The sequence below is a fragment of the Danio rerio genome, chromosome 10 (genome assembly GCF_049306965.1).
Source record: "Danio rerio strain Tuebingen ecotype United States chromosome 10, GRCz12tu, whole genome shotgun sequence".
NCBI classification, from domain to species: domain Eukaryota; kingdom Metazoa; phylum Chordata; class Actinopteri; order Cypriniformes; family Danionidae; genus Danio; species Danio rerio.
The window spans coordinates 22,763,589-22,788,185 of NC_133185.1; the positions used below are offsets into that span (position 1 = coordinate 22,763,589).

Sequence of the window (24,597 nt, forward strand, 5' to 3'; positions counted from 1 at the left end):
GCATTAATAAATAACTTTAGCATTAATTAAATCTTAATAATGTGTTGTCATAACTGGTATTTGGGATATTTAGATTTAATGTGAGTAGAACAATGTAAACATTGGAAACACTGTAAACTAAGCTTGGTAGATTCAGATAATAGTGTAAAAGATTGTGAAACATCAATATTTGTGCATTGTCCATTAATATAAAAAGCTTATCTAACGTATAGGTAATTTGAAGTAATATAAATTAGTATAGTTTTATACATTATATCTATCTTTTAAAAAACAGCTTACATTAGCACATAAAACACAAGGAAGGCTTTCTGGGGAAAAAAGGGGATGCCTCTCAGACTGTTTTAGAAGCTGTCATTTATTCATTCTCACCATACTGAAGGTCTTGCTCTTTTTTTCGTCTCGTTTATCCTCATAGCATCCATGTGGGATAAAAGAACGGCATCTTTCTGCAGTTGCCATTCAATGTATAGTAATCGGACTCATTCAAAGTAGCAAAAACACATTATGAATGCATGCTACACTTCCGACTGTACATTGTGTTTTCTTTTTATAATAATATACAGAATTGGAGGCACAGGACATTTCTTTTGCCAATTAGTGACAGTCAGACAGGTTCATCCAGTTTATCAAACTCCGTCTTTTAAAAGCGTATCACACTGTAAAAAATTGCTGTTAAAAAACAGTCAGATTCTACGGTAAAATAATGTTTTTTCACTAAAACAGTAATATTCTGTTAAAAACAGTGCTTTCTGGGTAACATTTTTGTTTTCGAGAAAGTAACCAACTGCAGAAAACTGTGAGCTAACAGAGTTCAGATTCGATGTTTTGAAGTCTGTGTTTGAAATCACGCTTTGTGTCCTTGTTCACTATTTCATACACTAGTTAACTAATATAGTTCACCTGACTGTTTTAATGAACACTAATGAGTGAATTCAGACACTGATGAACACCTGCTGTTAATAATTACAATTACTGAAGAAAATAAACAAGAAACACAAACAGTGACTTGAGTTACAACATTAAATAAAATCAAATAAAATAAAACAGCTTCAGTCTCAGCAGAGGATCATTAAACAACTCCACAAACAACAGCAGACACACTTATTACTGACTGATTTGACTTCCATACTATTCACATTGAGATCCAACAGAAATTAAGGTGTTTTTTGTGTCACCGTAATGGAGTAAGGGGCTGGTTTAGTTGGGCTCTTCACCCTTGAACTGATTAATTCAGACTCTCCAATCACTATAATAAAGAGTTAACAAAATGCTTGTATTATAGCAGTCAAGTTGGAAAGTCAATAAATAGAGAAATATATTTGTCTGAAATAAGTTCTGATAAATGTTTTGGTATAAATCTGGAAGAAGGGCCTCATGCAATAGATTTTATGTTTAGTTACAGGTATTAATTAAATTAATGAGAAGTGAAAACAGAAAGATACCTCCGTAATTACTTAACAGTTAAGAAATAACATACAAAAACAGTCCAGTTATGACACATACACACTCAGACCTCATGAATCTGACCTTGTATCTCAACAATGGTAACATCTCAAATGTTTCATGCTGCAATGCATGCTGGGAGTGGCATGGTACAAATATCCCAGCATGCATTGCGGTATAAAAAAAATGTTGTATAACGGTCTAAGAGTTTTCTTTACTTGTGTTTGATTCTGCTGTTGTTTATGTTTAGACTTTCAGTTGCCTGTTTGTGAGTTAAACTGTTAATTTTGTTAGTCGTCACCATTATTGAGGTTCATCCGCTGATTATTGATGTCTCTTTGAGTGCGATATACACCATAGAGCAGTGTTATTGTCCAAGATATTCTTAAAAACTTCCAGAAATCGTTGCCATATATATACATAATGTAAAACAATAGATTTAACATTGAATGGGAGCAGTAAATTTTATTATACTAAATGAGAACAGACTCTGCCATTTAATAACAACTTGAACATCACCAGATCTTACTTTTTCAGATTTAGGTTTTTGGCTGGCTTGCCACAACAAAGGAGCTTTTTAAGCAAAGTTCTTAACAATTGCAGCAGCTAAGATATATAAATGTCAGGGCTAAGAGCCCAACTAAAGCAAACTCTGTTCTCCATGATGGTGACGTAAAACTTTAACTTTTTCTCAAGAAGAACTTTAGTAGATGTTATACAAAAATACATGTATTAAGTAATAAGTGTAGCTGGTGATGATGTTTGTAGAGTTGTTTAATCATCCGCTGATCATTTAAATGATTTAATCATTTGTTGTTCTTCAGGTTATTTCATTATAAAGCTTTGACTAAAGTTTAGCATGTTCTGTTCTTGTTTTTTCCCTTCAGTATTTCTTCATTTGTTCATTGTTAATCCTCAATTATCATTTAATTAGTGAGTTAATTAATGAATTTACTTCAGCTTTGCTCCATGTTTCTTGAACACTCAGTAGTGTGGACACTTCAATTAAAACTGAAGTATATGCTCTGGGGTTTAAAGGGTTAAAGGTGTGAGAGGTAAAAACACAGTGTAAAAATGTATTTTAACAGTAATATACTGTTAATTTACACAACGGAAGTGGACTGTTAAAAAACAGTATATTGCTGGCAACCACAGCTGCCAGTAGATTACCGTTAAATCAAGGAAAAAACAGTATTTTACTGTAAAACCTGAAGCTAATTTCTTCTGTGTGTCACCGTTGTGGAGGAGAGTAGAGCCAGTGTATGAGTTAAAGATGAACAATGAACTGCTGATGTTATTCTGCATGTTTCTCTATTTAAAGACAGCGGCTGTTTAGTTGCTGATGCAGTCAGAATCTCTCTGGTGATTCCAGATTTACATGTATGTGTGCTGTTGTGAAAAATAAGACATTAGAGTTAAACCAAACTTTTTTAATTAACTAAAATAAGTTATCATTATAAGTATGCTTCTAAGCATATATAGCACATTACTTCATAAACTCATTCAGCAGTTGACCAAGTTGAGGCAGTTGCTTTCAGTGAGCAAAATGAGTTCACTTGAGTATTGTGTAAATCAATGTAGTCCATGTATTTTTACAGCAACATACTGTAAAATAACAGTACATTGCTGGCAACTGCAGCTGCCAGTATTTTCCTGTTTTTTAACGGGACAATTTTTAACAGTGCAGCGCGCTGCTGCAGTACATTGAAAACACATGATTTGATTTGTGTCTTCTGATTAGTTCTTGGGATATAGCTGCTTTTGCTGTCAAAGGCAAGTGGCGCTTATAGCAGTTTTCGCCAACAAACTGTTATTTCAGAATGTGCTGGCGCTGCGATTCAGATGATTTGAAGCAAATCTATTTGTTGAACACTTTTTGGCAGAAGTGGTGTTTAGGGGCTTTTGCATCGGAACTCTTCATTTGTACTTCGTTACTTCCCATCTCTGCTTACAGAGCACTTTTGGTTAACTTGTATGTCATTTATCAAATTAATTCTTAAAATTTGGATCAGTTTAGATACTCAATGAACTTTGAATTGTACATTGTTAACAAACAAGGATCAATAAATACAACTAAATATTGCTCATTGATAATTTATGGTATTTACTGCATTAGCAGTTATAGCAAATTATAGCATTAGCTTTAAGCTTTAAGATGTTTATGCAATCAACTCTTTTATTGTGACACATGAAATAAATGAGTATATAATGTTTAGTATAATGCACAAATGTCACTGATATTAAGAGTTTCTGAATCCTATTTGCAGCCTCTTTCATGATTCATAAATAAATAATGGTTTTCATTGCACTGTATTAGCTCTATTATTGAAATTGAATTTCCTGTTGAAACAGGAAGCAAGGAAGCAGTGTAATGTAATATTCTCTTTAAAGTGAAGTGGCTGCTCTACCAGAGACTAAAAGACTCTTCCTCTTCATCCCTCAGGATAATGTGAACCTGCTGCTCACCGAAGAAGAGATGTACAGTCTGATGGAAACCTTCAAGCAGTGCAAGATCATTCCAGGTGTTTCTCTCAGTGCTTTTTTTTAAACAGAGATGTGGTTTAAATATGTGCCTTTAGGAAGCTAATTAAAGGTTCTCTAATTTATCACATCATTGATGTAATTAGGCCTGACCTGTTTTCATTGATTGATGATGCGGTAACTTCCCTTTCACCTACTTTCTGCTCAGAGTCGTGTCTGGTGTCAGATGAACTCCTGCAGTACAGGCACTTTGTGACCAAGCAACTCTTTGAAAGAGACTTGACCGATGAGGAGGAAGAGGAGGTTCTGGCCCAGTTTGCAGCTCTGGATCCTGAAAAGAAGGGTCAGATTGAGTGGTCTGACTTTCTCTACCATGAGACACTTTCAGTGCTGCAGAAATTTCGGACTGAGGTAATGTGGGACAACAAATTTAGCTGTGTGTTATTGGAAAGGGCACCCTTGAAACTGTTTCTGAGTGTATGTTTACACAACAGGGACATACCGAAAGAAAAAAGTGTGTCGTTTGTATTTTTGGAAAGTGTTGCATTATAAGACAGTGTTGTCAGTAGGAGTACCCTTCAGATGGATCCATGAAAATGACTAAAATAGCTGTACTATCCTTGCCAGGCCAGTAGTTGGCGATGTCAGTTTTGAAGAAACTAAACACTTGCATTCTGTTTGTGCACATACAATCTGCGTCCCAAATGGCACACTATGTACGGATGCACTATGTACTTGGCACTTACACACTTAACAGCATAGTATATGTATGTAGTGTCATCCCAAATGGAACACAAATGTTATTTTACTAAGGGTAAATTCAAACCGTTTCCCTGATGATGTTTGACGGTTGCCAAATTAGCAAATTAATAAATGACCAAACCACCAAATAGTGCCTGCCATGAGTAACCGCATTCACTATCCAGAGGCGCTATAATCACTCTCAGAGGAAAATTTTGCTTTCACAATCCAAAATAAATAAAATTAATCTAACATGGGACACACCTAGTCTTGTAGTCAATCACTTTGGTATAGACTGAACATAAAAACATGCATGCACCTGATGTCTTTGTTGCTTACTAGGAGACATGAAAGTTATTGTTTTTTAAAAAAGTATGAAATCTATTTTTAAAAGAATAAAATTCAAGAGTTCAGATGCAAAAGCCTTCAAATTCCATCTGAAATTTTCTTTTTAAATTAAGATTTTTCTCAGATTCCTGTGTGTAGGTTCAGTAGTTTCATATTTATGGCAAATAATAGGTTTTAAACTCCATATTTAAAGAGAAATTACTAAAAAATAAACCTTAAAGCCTAAGAAAATAATAATTTTAGAAGGAAATTTCAGACGATGAGGCTTTTGCATTTGCATTATTGTCACTATACACTTTGCACTTATTCACTATTTATTTATTCACTATGCACTGAAAAAAAGATGTCTGCAAAATTGTTGCAAGCAATTTATGTTATATGTGTTTAAACAGACAAATTACATTTAGTAATGTTCAACTTAATTTGTTTGTTTAAATTCAACTCAAATAAATTGTTTAAAACCACTTAACAGACTTTTTTTTTTTTTTTTTTTTGCTGTTTCTGCTATTTTTGCAGAATGATTTTGAGAGTGTAGATGCTGAAAAGCAATATATAAGTTAACTTTTATTTAGTTTTGCTTAGGTTTACAATTATAAATCCAATAAGAATTGTTTAGGAATTAAAACTACAGCAGCTCTCCAATATAATATATCTACTATAAGACAGACAATATTACTTTAGAACTTGTATTGTACATAAATAATCTAAATGTGCATGTTATTTAATATTATTACTGAAATTCATAGAAAAAAAAACTGAATAAAGGTATATTTACACACATTTTCATTGGTAAATAAATATTTCTTCATGTGAAGATTCCACATGTGACAATATAAATGTTTATAAAATATAAAATGTATAGTCAAAAACAGCTTTGAACATGGCTTTAATAATCACATAATTGGTTTTATAAGTATTTTTTTATTTGTAGTATTAGTAATAGGTAAATTAAACAATCACAGTACATTATTCTGTTTTTTGTTTGCAATCCAGAATTCACTGGTGCGAATCCTCACAGCGAAGGAGAGGGACCGGGCTCGGGCTCTATTCCAGAGTATAGATCAGGACAAAGATGCCATCATTACTGCCGGAGAAGCCAGAAAAGCCCAAACCTCATGGTTTCAAAAGACTAACAAAGAATCACAGTCCTGCAATGTCAGGTAAGCCAATTATGTAGTCATTTAGGTTAATCACAGTTAGCATGATATTCCTAAATGGTTCTCCATCACGACCACTTACATAATCAACAGCAAGCGTCGGACAAACACTTGAAAATCATTTCGGTGACTCGTCCAATTTGCCTGGCCTAGGGGAGTAACAAATCAGATCAATCTTGGCAGTTTTTATAGCTATGTCATTCTGCCAGTGCCTGCACGAGCTGCTAGCCAATGCTAACTGCTCTCACTTTATTAGCAATGTATCCCCTCATCTCTTCTCAGGAATTACGGGCTAACTTTGCATTCAGGAACTCTGCCGAGAGAATTTGAATCATTTAAGTAGTGCACATGCTGACAGTTCTGACATTGGGATTAATGTTTATAGCGTAAATTAGATGATATAACCGTCAGAGTAAGCCGTCTGTGGAATAGGGGAAGCGGAAAAAGTTTCTCAGTGACAGGCTAAGATCAGGGATGCAGACTGACTTTGACAGAGCACACTGTGGCAGTCGCATCATAATTCAAACCTCGCTTTGAACCCAGAAGTCAGAATGATGAGTATTTGCTGTGAATTGTGGGGTAAAATGAAGCTAGGTGCTTGGATTATTCCTCCTTCTAAATCAGCAATTCATCAAGCGCAACAGAACAGCGTTTATTTGAAATAGACACATTATAAATGTATTTATTCTCACTTTTGATCTGTTTAATACAATCATGTTAAATAAAAAAATCATACTAATTCCAAACCTTTGGAGTGGCAACATGCAAGTTGTCAGGGATGTCCAAATTCAGGAGGGCAGATGTCCTGCTGAGTTTACAGTAGCTCCAACTTGCTCCAACACACCGTTCAGGAGGTTTCTAGTATATTTAGTAAGAGCTTAATTAGCTGGTTCAGGTGTGTTTGATAAGTGTTGGAGCTAAACTCTTCTGGAAATCGGCCCTCCAGGACCAAGTTTGGACACCGCTGCAGTAGGCATGTGTAGGTTTGTGATTCTGACGATATGATAAACTTGGATAAAAAATATCATGGCTTCACAGTATTGTGATTACTGCTCTAAAATATATTATTTTTAAATGTCTGGGTAAAAAACTAAATCTTTTTTTCCCCTTTGAACATAGTATATTGTTTTTGAGAAACATTTCATATATTTTGGAGCAGTAAACATGTCAGGCTAAATAATCCAAATGGATCATTGACTTCTGCTGTCTTCATTATATTCAAAAGCAAATTTCGTTAAAATTTTAAACGTATCTATTCTGCTGGAGATACTGTTGTCCTAAAACAAACAAACAAACAAACAAAACAAACGTAAAAAACAAAATCTTACTTATACCGTAGAATGGTAACAGAAAAAATTGGCGGTTTTAAAACCTTGACTTTTCCAAACCGCGGTATACCTTGAAAACGATTATTATCCCATGCCTACCCTGCAGTATGAATATTTTGAACAATTCAGTTGACTCTGTGAATGTAGTATATGGGACACTCTGTTTTGACATCATCCTACATGCCTTATTGTTTTTTTTTTCCCCAAACCATTCATCCCATCATTTTTACCACTTGAATGTCCATTTGCCCTGCAGACTCATGGGATTGTGTTCCCCTTTGTTCAGTATGGGGTAAGTCACTCGATCTGCATGGGCCTCCCCTGGAAACAGCATACACCGTTCCCTGTCATCACCATCATTATACTCATGATAATCATTATCACCTCAATAAGTATTCTGTAATGCAGGCCGAGGTATCAGTGGCTAAAAATATCAAAGCTAAACTGGATAGTATCTGGCAATTTCATTCGCTCTGCCACTATGGCTTTATTAGATGAGACCTTGCTCTCCCATTATCGGGATCAAAAAAGAGGCTCTTGTTCCCCTCAGAGAAACCCTTAAGGACATTTTTCATCAGTATTAAGGGGCACAGCAGGTTAAATGAGCGGTTGAGTGTGCTGGTGCATGGGGTTGTGGGTGTTTGCGTGTATGTTTGGCACATTCATGGCATGACTAAGCTTGCATCCTAATTTACGCTCATTAAAATCAACTGAGGGCTTGAGATCAAAGCCGACAGTCTCGACTCTGAACCGTCCCAGTTCTGCAGGTGATGTTTGGGTTGCTCTGGTCATGGTTGCATACGCTCGTCATTGAAATTAACTACAGGATGTTTTTGTTTCAAATGTATTTTTTTTCAGTCAATGGAGTTTGTCACATCATTTCTCGTGTTCTGAATGGCGTGCAAAGTCTGGAGTTTGTGAGACTTCTATACGCACAATTATTGCTGGCCATTCAGAATTGAATTGAGAATGCATTGCGATTCCAATTCAAGTCCTGAATGCATGTTTCTGCACATGAGTGAACTAGTTGTGTCTTGCCGGTGGCTGGGTATTGTCTCTCTGGGCTCTGAGGTGTCATGAGAACAACAAATTAGAGTTTGAAAACCCAGAGGCTGTAGAAGTGCCGCCTGCTGTGAGCTGTCCGGTGATGTGCGTATCTGTGTGGGAGAGATTGAATGAAACAGCGTGACTTTCAGCTTGCTTTCTTCACCTGCAGTATCAGCCATGTTGGGCCAATATCTGAAAGCAGTCCTGCCAGCTCCAGCAGCGAGAGAAGCAGGGATAAAGCCATGGAGAGTGACAACAGGTGGGTATATGTGTGTTCGTTTAGATTTCAGGAGGTGTAAAGTACAAAAGTCTTCTAGTTCTTTTTGTTTACACATATGTTAGCATCTGTTTACACATGTGTTAGCATCTGTGCTCTGTCAAATGTAAAGCTTTTTAAGTGTACTATATTTGATATAGTGTATACAATAACTATATTTGGTTAGTGTAAGTTGACGTGTACTTGTTTGTTAGTACACAGTTTCTTATAGTCAGTTAAATGTCTGTTGAATGTCTCTATCAACAGATGTTAAGCAGACAGTCTAGTAATACTCAACTGGACCATTAAAATAAAGTGTTATCCAATAATATTCCAATTGTGAGACAATGATGGACAAAGTTATGTGGATACACTGCAAAAAATGCTTTTCTTACTTTTTGTCTTGTTTCTAGTCCAAATATCTAAAAATTCTAGGAATTTTCTAGGCAAGCAAAACATATGGTCTTGTTTTCAAAAATAATATGCCAATATTAAGTGAGTTTTTTTCTTAAAACAAGCAAAATAATCTGCTAATTGGGTAAGCAAAATAATCTTTTTTCTTTAGACGTAAGATTATTTTGCTTACTCCATTGATAGGTTATTAATCTTGTTTTAAGGAAAAACTCACTTAATTTTGGCATTTTATATCTGAAAACAAGACAGTATGTTTTGCATGTCTAGAAAATTCTTCTTGATTTAAGAGTTTTTAGATATTTGGACTAGAAACAAGAAAAAAATTTAAGTAAGAAAAGCATTTTTTGCTGTGTACTGTACACATATACAATATCTAAAATAAAGGTATGAAGCTATCATTGAAGTAGTAACTTTTTAGGTATTATTATGTACACCTAATGCACTAATAACAATATTCTCAACAGCAGTGGTCTCAAACTCTATTCCTGGAGGGCTGCAGCTCTGCATAGTTTAGCTCCAACCACCTTCAACTCACACAAGCTTAACAGTCTCTAGTAGTCTTGATTACACCTTGATTAGTTGAATCAGCTGTGTTTAATTAGGGTTGGAGCAAAACTGTGCAGACCTGTTGCCCCCCAGGAGTTTGAGAACTATGCTTAACAGGGTTCCCACAGGTCATGGAATTTCTGAAATATCATGGGATTCTACACTAGATATCGAAAGTCAGGGAATTTTTCAGGGAATGTCCAAGTCATAGAATATCAGGGGGTTTAGTTTGTCATTTTAAATTTTCTTACCATTTAGTTTTTTTTTTTTTTTTGTACAGATTTTTTTTCACATTGTTTAACATGATTTGCATATTGTTATGTTTAGGCTATTTTTCACATAAGACTCCATAACAACATCCAAAGTCTTGTAGGCCTCAATTGTTTAGGTTAAGGTGAGTGTTCAAGACTCCACCATAAGAACGAGACTGGGCAAATTAATTTCCCTTGTCAACCCACAATCGAAAGTCATGAGTCTGAACTGTTAAAATACACTTGTGGCTGTTTCTGCTCAGTTCTCAGTTCCCTTTTGTACTTTGTGGGGAAAAAATCTCTTATTTTTGCGACTTAAAATTGCTGATTTTGCATTCCCTACTGAAAAAAACTGCTTAAACCAGCCTAGGCTGGTTGGCTGGTTTTAGCTTTTCGACCAGGCTGGTTTTAGAGGGGTTTTGGCCATTTCCAGGCTGGTTTCCAGCCATTTCCAGCCTGGTCTTAGTTGGTCAGGCTGGAAGATGAACAGCTGAAACCAGGTTGACCAGCCTAGCCAGGCTGGGAGCCTAACAAAACCAGCTATGTCCAGCTTCAACCAGGCTGGTTAAGTTGGTTTTAGTTGGTTTTAGCTGGTCATATTTCAGCCTGACCAGCTAAGACCAGGCTAAAAATGGCTGGAAACCAGCCTGGAAATGACCAAAACCCCTCTAAAACCAGGCTGGTCAACCAGCCTAGGCTGGTTTAAGCTGAATTTTTCAGCAGGGTTGCCACTTCTCAAAATTTGTTGCAATATTTTTGGCATTTCGTATGTAGTTTTGGGGTTTCTGTGGCTGTGCATTGCAATAATCTCACATGATGCATATCATGTGGCTCACACACCTAAAGAAAACCCTTATCTATGACAACTTGAAGAAGCTCAATAGATGAACACTTTCTATACTTCAATATAATAATATTAAATAAATAACAGTGAACTGTGTCATAGCTGCCAAAATCTACGTGAAATCTTTAGCAATTACAAAAACTTATTCCTCTAAATGCTGTGCTATTTGCTTGATTTTCCTTTAAATTCAGCAAATACAGAATTGTAAAGAGAAGCTCAGGAATCTGAATGGAACCATGTCTTAAGATAACAGTATGGACCCTTAAAGTATAAATGTGTGGAGGCATTGCCTCTGTGGAAGCCTGTGTACCTTTATTTTTAATAACCTATTTTATTTTTAACCTTTATAAAAGGCCTTTTGAGAATGAGATTTTACAATGCAGTTCAATTAAGTTGTGAAACACTTCACTGTACATTTTGTTTCAAAGCTGCTTTAGAAACATTAGTGTTTTACAAATCCCTTAGCAAAATAGTCATAAGAAAACTCATTACAATGGTAAACTAAATAGGATAAAAACCTTGGGAGATAAAAAAAAATAAAAAATTAGAAAAGAAGCCAGTCAAGCCCATGTATACACATGGAAACCAGGCATCCATAAACAAAGATCCAACTGATCACATGCAATCCAGCCACACGCTAACTATAACTTACCTTTTGTAACCACTTAGCACTGTCCTAGCAACCACATAGGTCATCCTAGGCACCATGTAGAAACACTCTAACAACCATCCAGAAAACAATTTGTTTAAATAAATGGACACAGTTTACTAACATTTTGGACAAAAAAGGTTTGAAATTTATGTATGGTCTTTATTTTTCTCACATCAATTTAGCTACCAATTTTAGGTACTAAAAATGTAAGGATATAATGACATTTTATTATGTTCTCAAAACGTTTAAAATTCCCCCTAAAAGGTGTTTAGACAATGTATACACTGCAAACAAACAATAAAAACAATATTGTTTTATTGTTTGTTTTATGGAATGTCTGCAGCAATGAGGTGATGCCCATAACACATTTTCTGTCAAGGACAATAAAGTTTACTACTACTACTACTACTAATAATGTTTTAGTTATAAAATGATTGATTTTTTTCAATGTTATATTAATGCTCTAATAACGTTAAAGAACGTTATTATAGACAGTAATATAGCATTCTGTCCACATTCTATTAATGTTCTATGGATATTTTTCAAGCAACATTCCAAAAACATTATTTTATAACATTATTTGCTATTGTTTACACAACTTTTAGCCTTAATTGCAGTGCAGGGGAAAGTAACTTTTGAAGTAGTGCATTATATTATCGAGTTACTCCCCCAAAAAAGTGACTAGTTGCGTTATCTAGTTACTTTTCATGGTAAGTATATTCTACTTTTTTTGTCTTATCAGTGTAGTGAAATAACTATCCATTGATGCAATCCCCTTTTCCTTTTCTTCCATGTGTTTAAAAACAATCAATGCATTCTCTCATTTAGTGAGTGATTCAGTGTGACTTTATTTCAATTTAACATTTTTTTAAAAAGAGAATTAATTAAATAAATAGTAACTCGCATTACATTTTTAACAAAGTTACTCAAATATTATTACTGATTTTTTTTAAAGTAATGCATTACTTGTTACTTAGAAATGTACAATTATTAAATAACTTGCATTACTTGTAATATGTTACTCCCAACACACTTTACTTGCACTGTTAAAAATTGTCCCGTTAAAAAACAGGAAAATACTGGCAGCTGCAGTTGCCAGCAATGTACTGTTATTTTACAGTATGTTGCTGTAAAAATACATGGACTACATTGATTTACACAATACTCAAGTGAACTCATTTTGCTCACTGAAAGCAACTGCCTCAACTTGGTCAACTGCTGAATGAGTTTATGAAGTAATGTGCTATATATGCTTAGAAGCATACTTATAATGATAACTTATTTTAGTTAATTAAAAAAGTTTGGTTTAACTCTAATGTCTTATTTTTCACAACAGCACACATACATGTAAATCTGGAATCACCAGAGAGATTCTGACTGCATCAGCAACTAAACAGCCGCTGTCTTTAAATAGAGAAACATGCAGAATAACATCAGCAGTTCATTGTTCATCTTTAACTCATACACTGGCTCTACTCTCCTCCACAACGGTGACACACAGAAGAAATTAGCTTCAGGTTTTACAGTAAAATACTGTTTTTTCCTTGATTTAACGGTAATCTACTGGCAGCTGTGGTTGCCAGCAATATACTGTTTTTTAACAGTCCACTTCCGTTGTGTAAATTAACAGTATATTACTGTTAAAATACATTTTTACACTGTGTTTTTACCTCTCACACCTTTAACCCTTTAAACCCCAGAGCATATACTTCAGTTTTAATTGAAGTGTCCACACTACTGAGTGTTCAAGAAACATGGAGCAAAGCTGAAGTAAATTCATTAATTAACTCACTAATTAAATGATAATTGAGGATTAACAATGAACAAATGAAGAAATACTGAAGGGAAAAAACAAGAACAGAACATGCTAAACTTTAGTCAAAGCTTTATAATGAAATAACCTGAAGAACAACAAATGATTAAATCATTTAAATGATCAGCGGATGATTAAACAACTCTACAAACATCATCACCAGCTACACTTATTACTTAATACATGTATTTTTGTATAACATCTACTAAAGTTCTTCTTGAGAAAAAGTTAAAGTTTTACGTCACCATCATGGAGAACAGAGTTTGCTTTAGTTGGGCTCTTAGCCCTGACATTTATATATCTTAGCTGCTGCAATTGTTAAGAACTTTGCTTAAAAAGCTCCTTTGTTGTGGCAAGCCAGCCAAAAACCTAAATCTGAAAAAGTAAGATCTGGTGATGTTCAAGTTGTTATTAAATGGCAGAGTCTGTTCTCATTTAGTATAATAAAATTTACTGCTCCCATTCAATGTTAAATCTATTGTTTTACATTATGTATATATATGGCAACGATTTCTGGAAGTTTTTAAGAATATCTTGGACAATAACACTGCTCTATGGTGTATATCGCACTCAAAGAGACATCAATAATCAGCGGATGAACCTCAATAATGGTGACGACTAACAAAATTAACAGTTTAACTCACAAACAGGCAACTGAAAGTCTAAACATAAACAACAGCAGAATCAAACACAAGTAAAGAAAACTCTTAGACCGTTATACAACATTTTTTTTATACCGCAATGCATGCTGGGATATTTGTACCATGCCACTCCCAGCATGCATTGCAGCATGAAACATTTGAGATGTTACCATTGTTGAGATACAAGGTCAGATTCATGAGGTCTGAGTGTGTATGTGTCATAACTGGACTGTTTTTGTATGTTATTTCTTAACTGTTAAGTAATTACGGAGGTATCTTTCTGTTTTCACTTCTCATTAATTTAATTAATACCTGTAACTAAACATAAAATCTATTGCATGAGGCCCTTCTTCCAGATTTATACCAAAACATTTATCAGAACTTATTTCAGACAAATATATTTCTCTATTTATTGACTTTCCAACTTGACTGCTATAATACAAGCATTTTGTTAACTCTTTATTATAGTGATTGGAGAGTCTGAATTAATCAGTTCAAGGGTGAAGAGCCCAACTAAACCAGCCCCTTACTCCATTACGGTGACACAAAAAACACCTTAATTTCTGTTGGATCTCAATGTGAATAGTATGGAAGTCAAATCAGTCAGTAATAAGTGTGTCTGCTGTTGTTTGTGGAGTTGTTTAATGATCCTCTGCTGAGACTGAAGCTGTTTTATTTTATTTGATTTTATTTAATGTTGTAACTCAAGTCACTGTTTGTGTTTCTTGTTTATTTTCTTCAGTAATTGTAATTATTAACAGCAGGTGTTCATCAGTGTCTGAATTCACTCATTAGTGTTCATTAAAACAGTCAGGTGAACTATATTAGTTAACTAGTGTATGAAATAGTGAACAAGGACACAAAGCGTGATTTCAAACACAGACTTCAAAACATCGAATCTGAACTCTGTTAGCTCACAGTTTTCTGCAGTTGGTTACTTTCTCGAAAACAAAAATGTTACCCAGAAAGCACTGTTTTTAACAGAATATTACTGTTTTAGTGAAAAAACATTATTTTACCGTAGAATCTGACTGTTTTTTAACAGCAATTTTTTACAGTGTGGTTCTTGGTTCTATGATTGGCTTAATAGTGATTTAGCTGTCTCTGTTAACCCTCTCATGCGGTTATGCTTATCCAGACCTGTTACCTGGGACAACTTCCTGAAGGAGAGTGCTATCTACATTCTAGCAGCAAGGCCCAACAGTTCAGCCATGCACATCCGATTGCCACTCTAACCACGGCCACACAGCCTAAGACTTCCAGAGGGGCTTCCCGGGTCCAGATTCACGAGAAAGCGGTGCTGAGGACTTAACCGAGAGTCACACGAAAGTCGAAAGCAAATGAGTACCCCACCACACTCAAAGACCGTACAAGCCATTGACGGATCCTTCCTGTAATAACACAGTCTAGCAACACATTGACAAATCCAATGCTCTTGAACAATTGCACATATATCACCACTTCAGAGTTGAGCTTTGACGAGCTTGTATTTTGTGACCAAGTAACTGTTCCGATCAGAGAACCTGCTGCGATTTAAACACTGTCACACATTAGCAAAATTACAGCACCCGTATTTGCATAGTGTTTTTGATGTTAATGTGTCGTACCATTTTTTGGGATTGCGGCTCTAGCTGAATTAGTTTCGGTATCAAAGTGAAAGGGGTGGTTGAATCAGTCACCACAAAATATGAATATACAGTAAACAAAGTGGGCAATGAAGGTGCCACAAGGGAATCGTCATTACAAAAACACCCTAATGAGGCTTCAGATGTGAGATGCTATATATATATATAGAAACTATATACAGTCTATATACCTATATATTATACAAATTATTGTCTGTGTATTTATTCCCATACCTTCAGGGATGGATTATGGACCAGTACATGAGCTTCCAGACTGCCTCAATCTAACACTTTACTGACAGATGGGATTTGAAATGACGATACAGTCTATAATACAATAATTTGACTTTTCTTACACTGACAAGAAAGACATAATAGAGGTTGTATTTCTTAGTTTTTTACTTCGTTGTTGAATTTTTGAGTGAAACAGGTTATTTCATCAGAATGTTTTTATTTTTTTTTATTTTTATGTACTGTATGAGGAATGAATTGTGAATATAATCTTTATTTTGAAAACCTAGTGAGCTGCCAACTTTAGCTGTGTTTTAAAAGGCCAAAAAGGTTAAAAAATATTGCAATTAATTGAAAATATTTCTGATTGGGTATAATGCAAGAAGATTGCAGGTTAAAGTCCTTGCTGGGTCAATTGGCATTTCTGTGAGGAGTTTGCATGTTCTCCCTGTGTTTGCGTGGGTGCTCTGGTTTCCCCCGCAGTCCAAAGACATGTGCTATGGGTGAATTGAAAAAACTAAATTGGCCATAGTGTATGAGTGTGTTTGGATGATTCCCAGAACTGGGTTGCAGCTGGAAGGGTACTGCTGCATAAAACATATGCTGGATAAGTTGGCGGTTTATTCTGCTCTGGCGACCCCTGATAAACAAATGGAAAGTCAAAGGAAAATTAATAAATGGTTTATTGCAGCTTTGGTATACTGCATTGTTAGCTCAGCAACATGCTAAAGCCAAATGCTAGCAAATTGAAATAAATGGTCTTATGAAAAGATACATTCTAAGAAATCTTGTTTTGACTTAAAATGCTTATGATTCAAATCTAAATGTATTTACCCAATTGTATTACTCTTTTTAGTGTATATTTGTGGTCATTGGAATATTGCTTCAAACGTTAGCAACATGCTTATTCTAAAAGCTAGCCTAATTATGTTGACATACTGTATAGCCTGTTGAGTTTTCCCCAGATTATGCAATAAATTCTGCAATTAAAATGTACTATTTTACCCAATATTGTTTTTATTTTATTATAATTTTCTTTGTTTGCTTAACAACATTTATTTCCAAACATTTTTATGCTAAGTGTTATATTTTTCAGTACTAAAAGTATGAACTGCATTGGTAAGACTCCTTGCTAGACCTGTACTGCATTTCGTTGCCTTGTACTTGTACATGTGTAATGACAGTAACATTTAATCTAATCTAATCTAATCTAATCTAATCTAATCTAATCTGATCTGATCTGATCTGATCTAATCTAAAACTGCAGAAAAGGAATTTGCAATTAAAGGTACTTTTTGTTATATATTATTATATATTCTCAGAAATGTACAGGAGTTCTCACTGCAGTGGTACCTTTTCAAAAGGTACATACTTGTACCTGAAGGGTCCATAATGATACCTCTTAGGTACTTTTTAGGTACACTTGTGCACTAATATGCACCTTTGAGGTGCCACTGTGGACTCTTTGGGTACAAAAATGTATCTTTTGAAAAGGTACCACCCCAGTGACAGCTCCTCTACCTTTATTTCTGAGAGTGTATGTATTCGAGAATACCTTATACCTATATTGTGTGATTTAGCATCACAGCATCATCACAGTTGCTATGAAAAAAGCTAATCCAATTGTTTACTTTTAAGGGTTTCAGGTCTTAAAGCAGCTATGTTGGAAATATAAAACAAAGCAGCTCACTAGGTTGATGTAAAATGTGATTTTAAGTGGCTTTAGTGGAACATAAAGTTCTAATTAGATATGATGAGAAATATGTTTTGTTCTTTCCTCATTAATGCGACCAGATGGGGCTTTGCAGGACCATAATCCTTCCTTTATTACCTTGTGTCATGACTTGTTATTTTGTTTTTGATTTTATGTTTCTTTAACTGACTAGTTTCTGAGTTTTTACACTTTGTCTGTGAAAATTGTAACACTTGTAGGGGTGACATTGCTCAGTGTTTACCTAAAATAGCTGATGTAAACATGCAATCTTCCAAAAGACTGAAATGCTGATTTGAAAGCAAGAGCCCTCAAAATGTTTATAAACAGGTTTAAATTGTACTGCCTAAACAAACTCACTTGCTTCCCCCCTAGTTTTTTAGTGTATTTATGTTGAAATTGTTCCTAAATCTGGTGTGGATTAAACGACTTTCTAATATCTAAAACCTTTTTTTAAATACTTAAGCATAAATCAATGCACACTCCTGTAATATGGCATCTGGTTTTACACGTATTATATCAAACTGTATGAGGGGTATATACAAATCCACTGGTTTATATGGTCATATCCACTGTATTTGCTTTTAGAAAGTTTGTATTGGATTGCTCAAGGCAGTTATTTCAAGGGACTGTGCAATACTCTGAGTTTTGCTGATAGTGCTGGAAATAAACGCATGATGTTAACTCCAAAAACTACAGCCAGGTTTTGTGAGTCATTTACAGTATAAAGAACACAATCACAGCTGAGTCTGTCTGTCTGTCTGTCTGTCTGTCTGTCTGTATGTATGTATGTATGTCTGTCTGTACGTATGTATGTATGTATGTATGTATATATGTTTTGTGGGACTGAGAGCTGTTGGAGCAAGGCTGGGGGCACAAGTGTTACCTGTATACTACTCTTGTCTTGGGTCCCACAGAGGAGCTTCTGCAGGATACATGGAGGGTCAATGACAGTGATGGACTAAAAAGGACCTGGCCTGGATCATTAAAGGGTTAGATGCTCAGAACTTGGAAATTCTACCATGATTGAATCCTCCTCAAGGCATTCTATATATATAGATATATGACCTTCTATCAGTTGATTCAAATTCAAGTTATTTAAAAAAAATGACTGTTTTTTTTTTTCTTGGTCTACACGGGCATTGGTTGTTCTCAGCAGTCCAAAAGAAGTCTAATAAAATGCATTCATCTATAAAAAAAATGTGTCTGATATGTTTTATGTGGCTGATACCCTTCTAGTTGAAACCCAACACTGGGAAACACCCATACACTCTCACATTCACACACACACTCATACACTATGGCCAATTTAGTTTACCCAGTTCTCCTACCACATGTCTTTGGATTGTAGGGAAAACCGAAGCACCCAGAAAAAAACCCAGTCGAACACAGCGAGAACATCCAAACTTCACACAGAAATGCCAACTGACCCAGCCGGGACTTGAAACAGTGACCTTATTGCTTATAAATGGAAACACTTTAAGCTAGTCGAACATGATGGAATGTCTGCTGTCGTACAAACTCCCGCACATTTTTTTTCTTAGATCGAGATCAGTTGTGTGGAAATTGATGAAGACAATCTTAGTGTCCATTTATCCCTATTTTCATAGTTCATGCCTTCTTTCCTCAGTGTTCAACTGTGTTCAACTGTGTTACATTGGTGCCAAACCTAGGAGAAAGAAGGAACATACTGTCAAAGAACCATCACTGCTGAGAGGAATAGTGAGGGTTGGGAGGACATGCTAGTGGAGATGCTGGAGCGACATGCCAGGAAGGAGAGATTCACTCATTGTCGCCACCAGGTTATGAAGGGGAGGCTGTTATTAAAAAATGAATGGAGAGGTTTCTGCTATTCAGCTGATGCTAAGGCCTGCTGTTGCTTGCTGTTGTCAGGAGGAGCAGATTAAAGGCCCAGATACGCTGCAGGCACAGGACGTAAACATGACATCATATTGAAGTTGTACACCAACCGGATTTAGTTTGGAAATGAAAATCGGGTAGACATCAGAATCCAACATCAGGCCGATGTCAGTGTTCAATGTCCAACCTGAAATCAACCAAACATCAACTTAATTTGACGTCGTTATTGGACATCAAAATAACGTTGTCCTTAAATCTTGGCTAGACATTGAATTTTAGTCACCTAACGTCATGATCTAAATCTAACCTAATATTAACGTCTTATGTCAAGTTCAGACCGCATGATATTCAAAGTAGTCGTGTTACAGATGTTTTCACACTGCATGACTATCTGGGCTATTGTTTTGTCGCTGCTTGGTTTTCACTGCAAGATGGATCGGCAACAGGGGCTTTCACATTGAATGACTTTACAGTAGGAAGAGTCGCCGACAACTTCATCCAAACTATCTCACAACCAAAAACACATAGTGAATAATATCTTTTGTTATTAACTACATAATGAGAAAGAAGCCTTTAATGGGGTAGAAAATGTACAAATTTCCTCACCTAGGTTTGAAGGGAATTAGCAATTTCTCCTCAACTTTCTTTTTTTGACCTGGTTGTGATATTGCACACGTGACACGTCAAACAGACACGGCTGCTCTTGCCAAATTTCCTCTAGATTTTCCTTCATTTCTTGCGTCCAAATAAACTCAAAAGAAACGCTTTTAACTTCTTCCCCAACCTCCCGCTGGCCTGCAGGTACACACACACTAGTCTGGTGAATGCTGCTCTCTCATTGGCTGTGTGTGATCACTTATATTATTTTTAGTCAAAACTCATTTCACACAGCATGATTTGAATCGCCGACAGCTCCAGATATTCAGCATGCCAAATATCTCACATGCATCGGCAACTGATTGGCAATTCTCCCAGATCGCGTCTTTGATAGTTCACAATGTGTGATCGTTACTCGAGTGATTTCATTCATTTGTCTGAGATTTCTCAAAATCTGTCAGCGAGTCAATATCGGGGCTAAAATCATGCAGTCTGAACTGTATGATGTTGTGTGCCTGCTGGGCATACCTTTAAATATGATAGAAAAAACTGAAATTTTATAATTTAAAACAAAATCCAGTCAAAATGAAGTTCGAAAGAGTTCAACAGAGCAAACTTTATGTTTAAGTTTGTTTTAACATCTCCTAAAGTTTGTAAACACCTTTGAGCTATTGGTCCATGGTGATGATGCAATCAGAGGGTGTCCTGCAAACTCTGTCTTTTTTAGTGTGCTTCATATCCACAAAGTTTAGAGTCAGGACAGAAGCATCCAGCACAACAACACCAAGTAAACAACATGAATGAACTTGAGGGTCGATTAGCAGAGCTGGTACAGTTTTCAGCAAGCATTTTTTTGTTTTTAAAAGATGTCTAATAGATCTCTAAACATAGTCATCTTGGCTAAAACGAGGCTAAATTTGGGCTTTCAGTGAAAAACTAGTAGATGTTTAAGAATAGACCAAAACCAGACTAGTCATCAAATAAACAGAAATGAATGACTGCACATATAAAGTCTGTCTATTTGACAGCTAGTCTAGTTCTGGGCTATTCAGATGTCTATTAGAAGTTTAGTCTTGTTTTAGCCAAGTTGTCTACATTTAGATGTCTATTAAGCACAAAATTGTCTGCTGGGTTGTATTCACACCTGTACTACCGTTCACTGAGACATTTAAATGACTCTTGAGTCACACACTGGAAGATAAGCACATCTGCCATGGGTGATAACGTTGTAAACATTGCTCCATTCAGTGTCTGTCCACAACAAATCAGAAGTAATTTGGCATGCCGTGGTGGTACTTCTCTCTGGATAAGGCTTTTTTGCCATAAGTGAAACTGCTATTGTCTTAAATCTGCTATTACTGTTGTGTTTAGAAGTCTACTTGAGTGGCGTGGCACATTTACAACTCCACCTACTGCAGTGTGGGGGTGTTGGAAATTTTATAAACAGTTTATGTCACCCAACCACTTCTAACTTCTTTTTGACCTTAAACAAAGAAAAAAGAACTGTATTTGAAGTATAGCAGGGCCCTAAGAGAATAGAGTGATTCACTTCTTGGCACCCATAAACAGAGAAGCCGTTACTGACCAACGTGGGGGTGGATGAGTCTGGACTTGTCCACCAAGGGATGTCCAGTAGGGCCGCTTGGCATCCCAAATATGTCTCTCTACATCAATTCATCCTCTTTTCTCTCACCTCAGATGTCCTTTAACCTAGGTGCCGTCTGCTCCATGACTGGAGAGGTTGGAAAGTTCAGGGACGAGACCTGTGGGAATGAAGCAAAGCTGCTGGCATGAGTGGTGCTTTTTGCAAGCTCTTTCCTACAGGGAATTGAAAACATGTTCACATTTCTGATCACGTGACATGTCATTATAAATTGTAATGTGTGATTGTCGTGGCTGATGATCTATAGAGTATTTGCCAGAATTGAACAGCTGGGGATGGTGATGGCCCTAATAAAGCTAATAAAGGTTTACCTCAGAACACTAAGGGAAGTTGCAGTAGCAGGTGTGACAGACATGGCCCCTGGCAGGGAGCTTTTTACACATCTGTGAATGCAGTGCCACTGCCTCTGCTGTCCCATGGGGCCTGTCCCACATCTGACATTCTCTAGAAAATATCAGACTGCCATTTGGAACAATATGTTGAAGCACTCCAAGTAAACACATTTTAGCTTAGGGTGTATTAAGTTGTCCTTTATTTTCATCACCCAATACTAAGCCATGGTGTAAGCAGCTCTGGACTAGAAATTAGTCCTTCAATTTAGCCAGGATGCAAGGTCAAGTCGACCAAACCACAGTTGTGTCCAGAGTTTTTCACATTAAATATTGCAAACTCGTACTCCTGGTGATGTCAGTCTGGATTCTGGCAGTTCCTGACAGCCCCTTCCTTTGATTCCCAGAAGAGGTCGTGTCATGAGCGGTGATCCATTGAGGTAAAGACGTATCACTGTAGATGCCATCACTCATCAGCTGTTCTGACAGTGAGGAGGAAGAGCGTCTGGCAGACTGCCGACCCACATCATTATGTGAGGCTGGACATCAGTTTCTCTTCACCCCTCATCTGATGCACTTATAGTCCATCTTGGCACATCAGTGGCTGAAGTTTCAACATAACAGCGTTCAAACCAACAGGGTTCATTTAAAACAAAAATGTGTAAAAAATCAACAGCTAGCTCAATGCATTTTAGCACATACTGCAAACGTAGTCCAGACAATCTGCTAAAATTCAAGTTTAGCATAAGAAAGGCGAAGAAAGGTCATTTGAAACATGGCAGGGTTGTTGATGCTAGATGGACTGCTCTGAAGTATTCTCAAATCTGCTGATTCACCATGATTTTCACACACAACCATATCCAAACCTAGGAGAGGTTCTCAATCCATCAGAGGCTGCTGTCGACTGACTGACTAACTGACTGACCAATCGCCTGAAGCACCTCCTTCCCCAAATCCATTTCAATTCAGTTCAGTTCAGCTTTATTTGTATAGCGCTTTTACAATGTAGATTGTGTCAAAGCAGTTTCACATAAATGGTCATAGTAACTGGAATAGTGTAATTCAGTTTTTAGTGTTTAAGTTCAGTTCAGTTTAGCTCAGTTCAGTGTGGTTTAAAATCATTACTGAGAGTTTAAACACTGAAGAGCAAATTCATCGATGCGTAGCTCTACCAGTTGTGAAACATGCAAGCCAGTGGCGACAGCGGAGAGGGAAAAAAACTTCACCTGATAGGAGTGAAGAAAAAAAACCTTGAGAGAACCAGACTCAGTTGGGCACAACCATTTTATTTTTTAAATCCAACCAATAGTGTTTTCAAAAGCACAGATTAACCCACCCACTTAAAAAGCAATCCAGGAAAAGGAAAGCCCTTGCCTGATTTTTTCCACATTTTCAGTTTTACTACATTCTCACCCTGTTATTTACATGTTTATTTTATTTTTTGATCTCTGTTTTTGTCTTACCTGCTTTCTGGAACCATTCTTTGCTGGTTTTGAAACCCGTCATCGTTGTCAACCCCTCTCTGCATCGCAAGTCCACTGATGTACACGGTAAACTACTGGACAAACGATACGGAGGTAAGCAGTCAGCTGGTATGCATGAAAAGGAATGTCATTATACTGCTCTGTAGCATTTGTTTTAAAAACAAAATGCAGCCATATTTACTTCTGGCTACCTAATTCATAATTTCCAGAAATGCATATAGTGCTACATTTTCAGAATGAACTTATGTTGACCATATCTACAGAGAATGGCTCAAAAAGTGAAAATAGTTTGATGTTCTGTGGGTGACAATTCTTTGTTAACGCCAGTAGACAATGTCAATGCTCTTTGTACAATCAAGGTCAGAAAAGCCTCTCTGAACGCATAATACATTAAACCTTGAAACAGATGAGCTACAGCAGCAGAAGAGCCACTCCTGTCAGCTAAGATCTTGAAACTAAGGGTACAATTAACATGCAATGCTGCTTCATTCCCAAAACCTGAATTACAGAAGTGATGAAGATGAAACCAGGGTGTACATTTCAGCAAGATAATGATCCCAAACAAAGCCAAGAAAACTCTTAAAATATAGAAGATAAAGCTGCTAGAATGGCCCAAAAAATCACTTGACCTAAATCCAATAGAAAATAAGCAATAAAGAAAAAAGTTGATAGATGAGATCACCAGAATAATCAAGATTTTAAGACTCTATAAATCACACATGTGTCTCAATTCTCTATACAAGAGGATTCTTGAATTGCTGTCATTATCAAGAAAGCAGTTTATACAAAATATTAAATACATTAAACTAGTTCAGCACTTTCACCTTTTTATTTGTCATTCAATTCTGAATTGCTTCTGAATTGAACATATTAATTTTAAAGGGCACATATTTGACTTTTTCTTTTTTTTTTTTTTTTACAAGATGTAAGATAAGTCTTTGGTGTCTCCGGAATGTGTATCTAAGGTTTCAGCTCAAAATAACCATCGGTTAATTTATTATAGCCTCCAAAAACTGCTCATTTTGATGTCTGAGTTCAGTGTAGTTGTTTTTGAAACCTGTGTCTTTAAATCTAAATGAGCTGCTTCTCCCCACCCACCGCTCCGACATGTAAACAGCCGTCAGTAATAGAGACA

General features: G+C 36.2%; 1 protein-coding gene across 3 annotated transcripts in view; it reads left to right on the forward strand.

Annotated features, from left to right (window-relative positions):
* The window catches only part of phf24 (PHD finger protein 24), a 74,772-nt gene extending 56,550 nt beyond the window's left edge, over nucleotides 1-18,222 (forward strand). The window contains exons 4-9 of one of the 3 annotated variants that reach the window (XM_021479310.3): nucleotides 3,887-3,965; nucleotides 4,133-4,335; nucleotides 6,007-6,173; nucleotides 7,755-7,790; nucleotides 8,715-8,804; nucleotides 15,101-18,222. In XM_021479310.3, the coding sequence (XP_021334985.1) occupies nucleotides 3,887-3,965; nucleotides 4,133-4,335; nucleotides 6,007-6,173; nucleotides 7,755-7,790; nucleotides 8,715-8,804; nucleotides 15,101-15,197 (672 nt within the window). In that variant the 3' untranslated portion in view covers nucleotides 15,198-18,222. Of the gene's footprint in view, nucleotides 1-3,886; nucleotides 3,966-4,132; nucleotides 4,336-6,006; nucleotides 7,430-7,754; nucleotides 7,791-8,714; nucleotides 8,805-10,708; nucleotides 11,380-15,100 lie in introns of those variants that run through there. The other 2 variants (XM_682234.10, XR_012386208.1) reach the window with 2 other exon arrangements.
* Nucleotides 18,223-24,597: the final 6,375 nt, after the last annotated feature.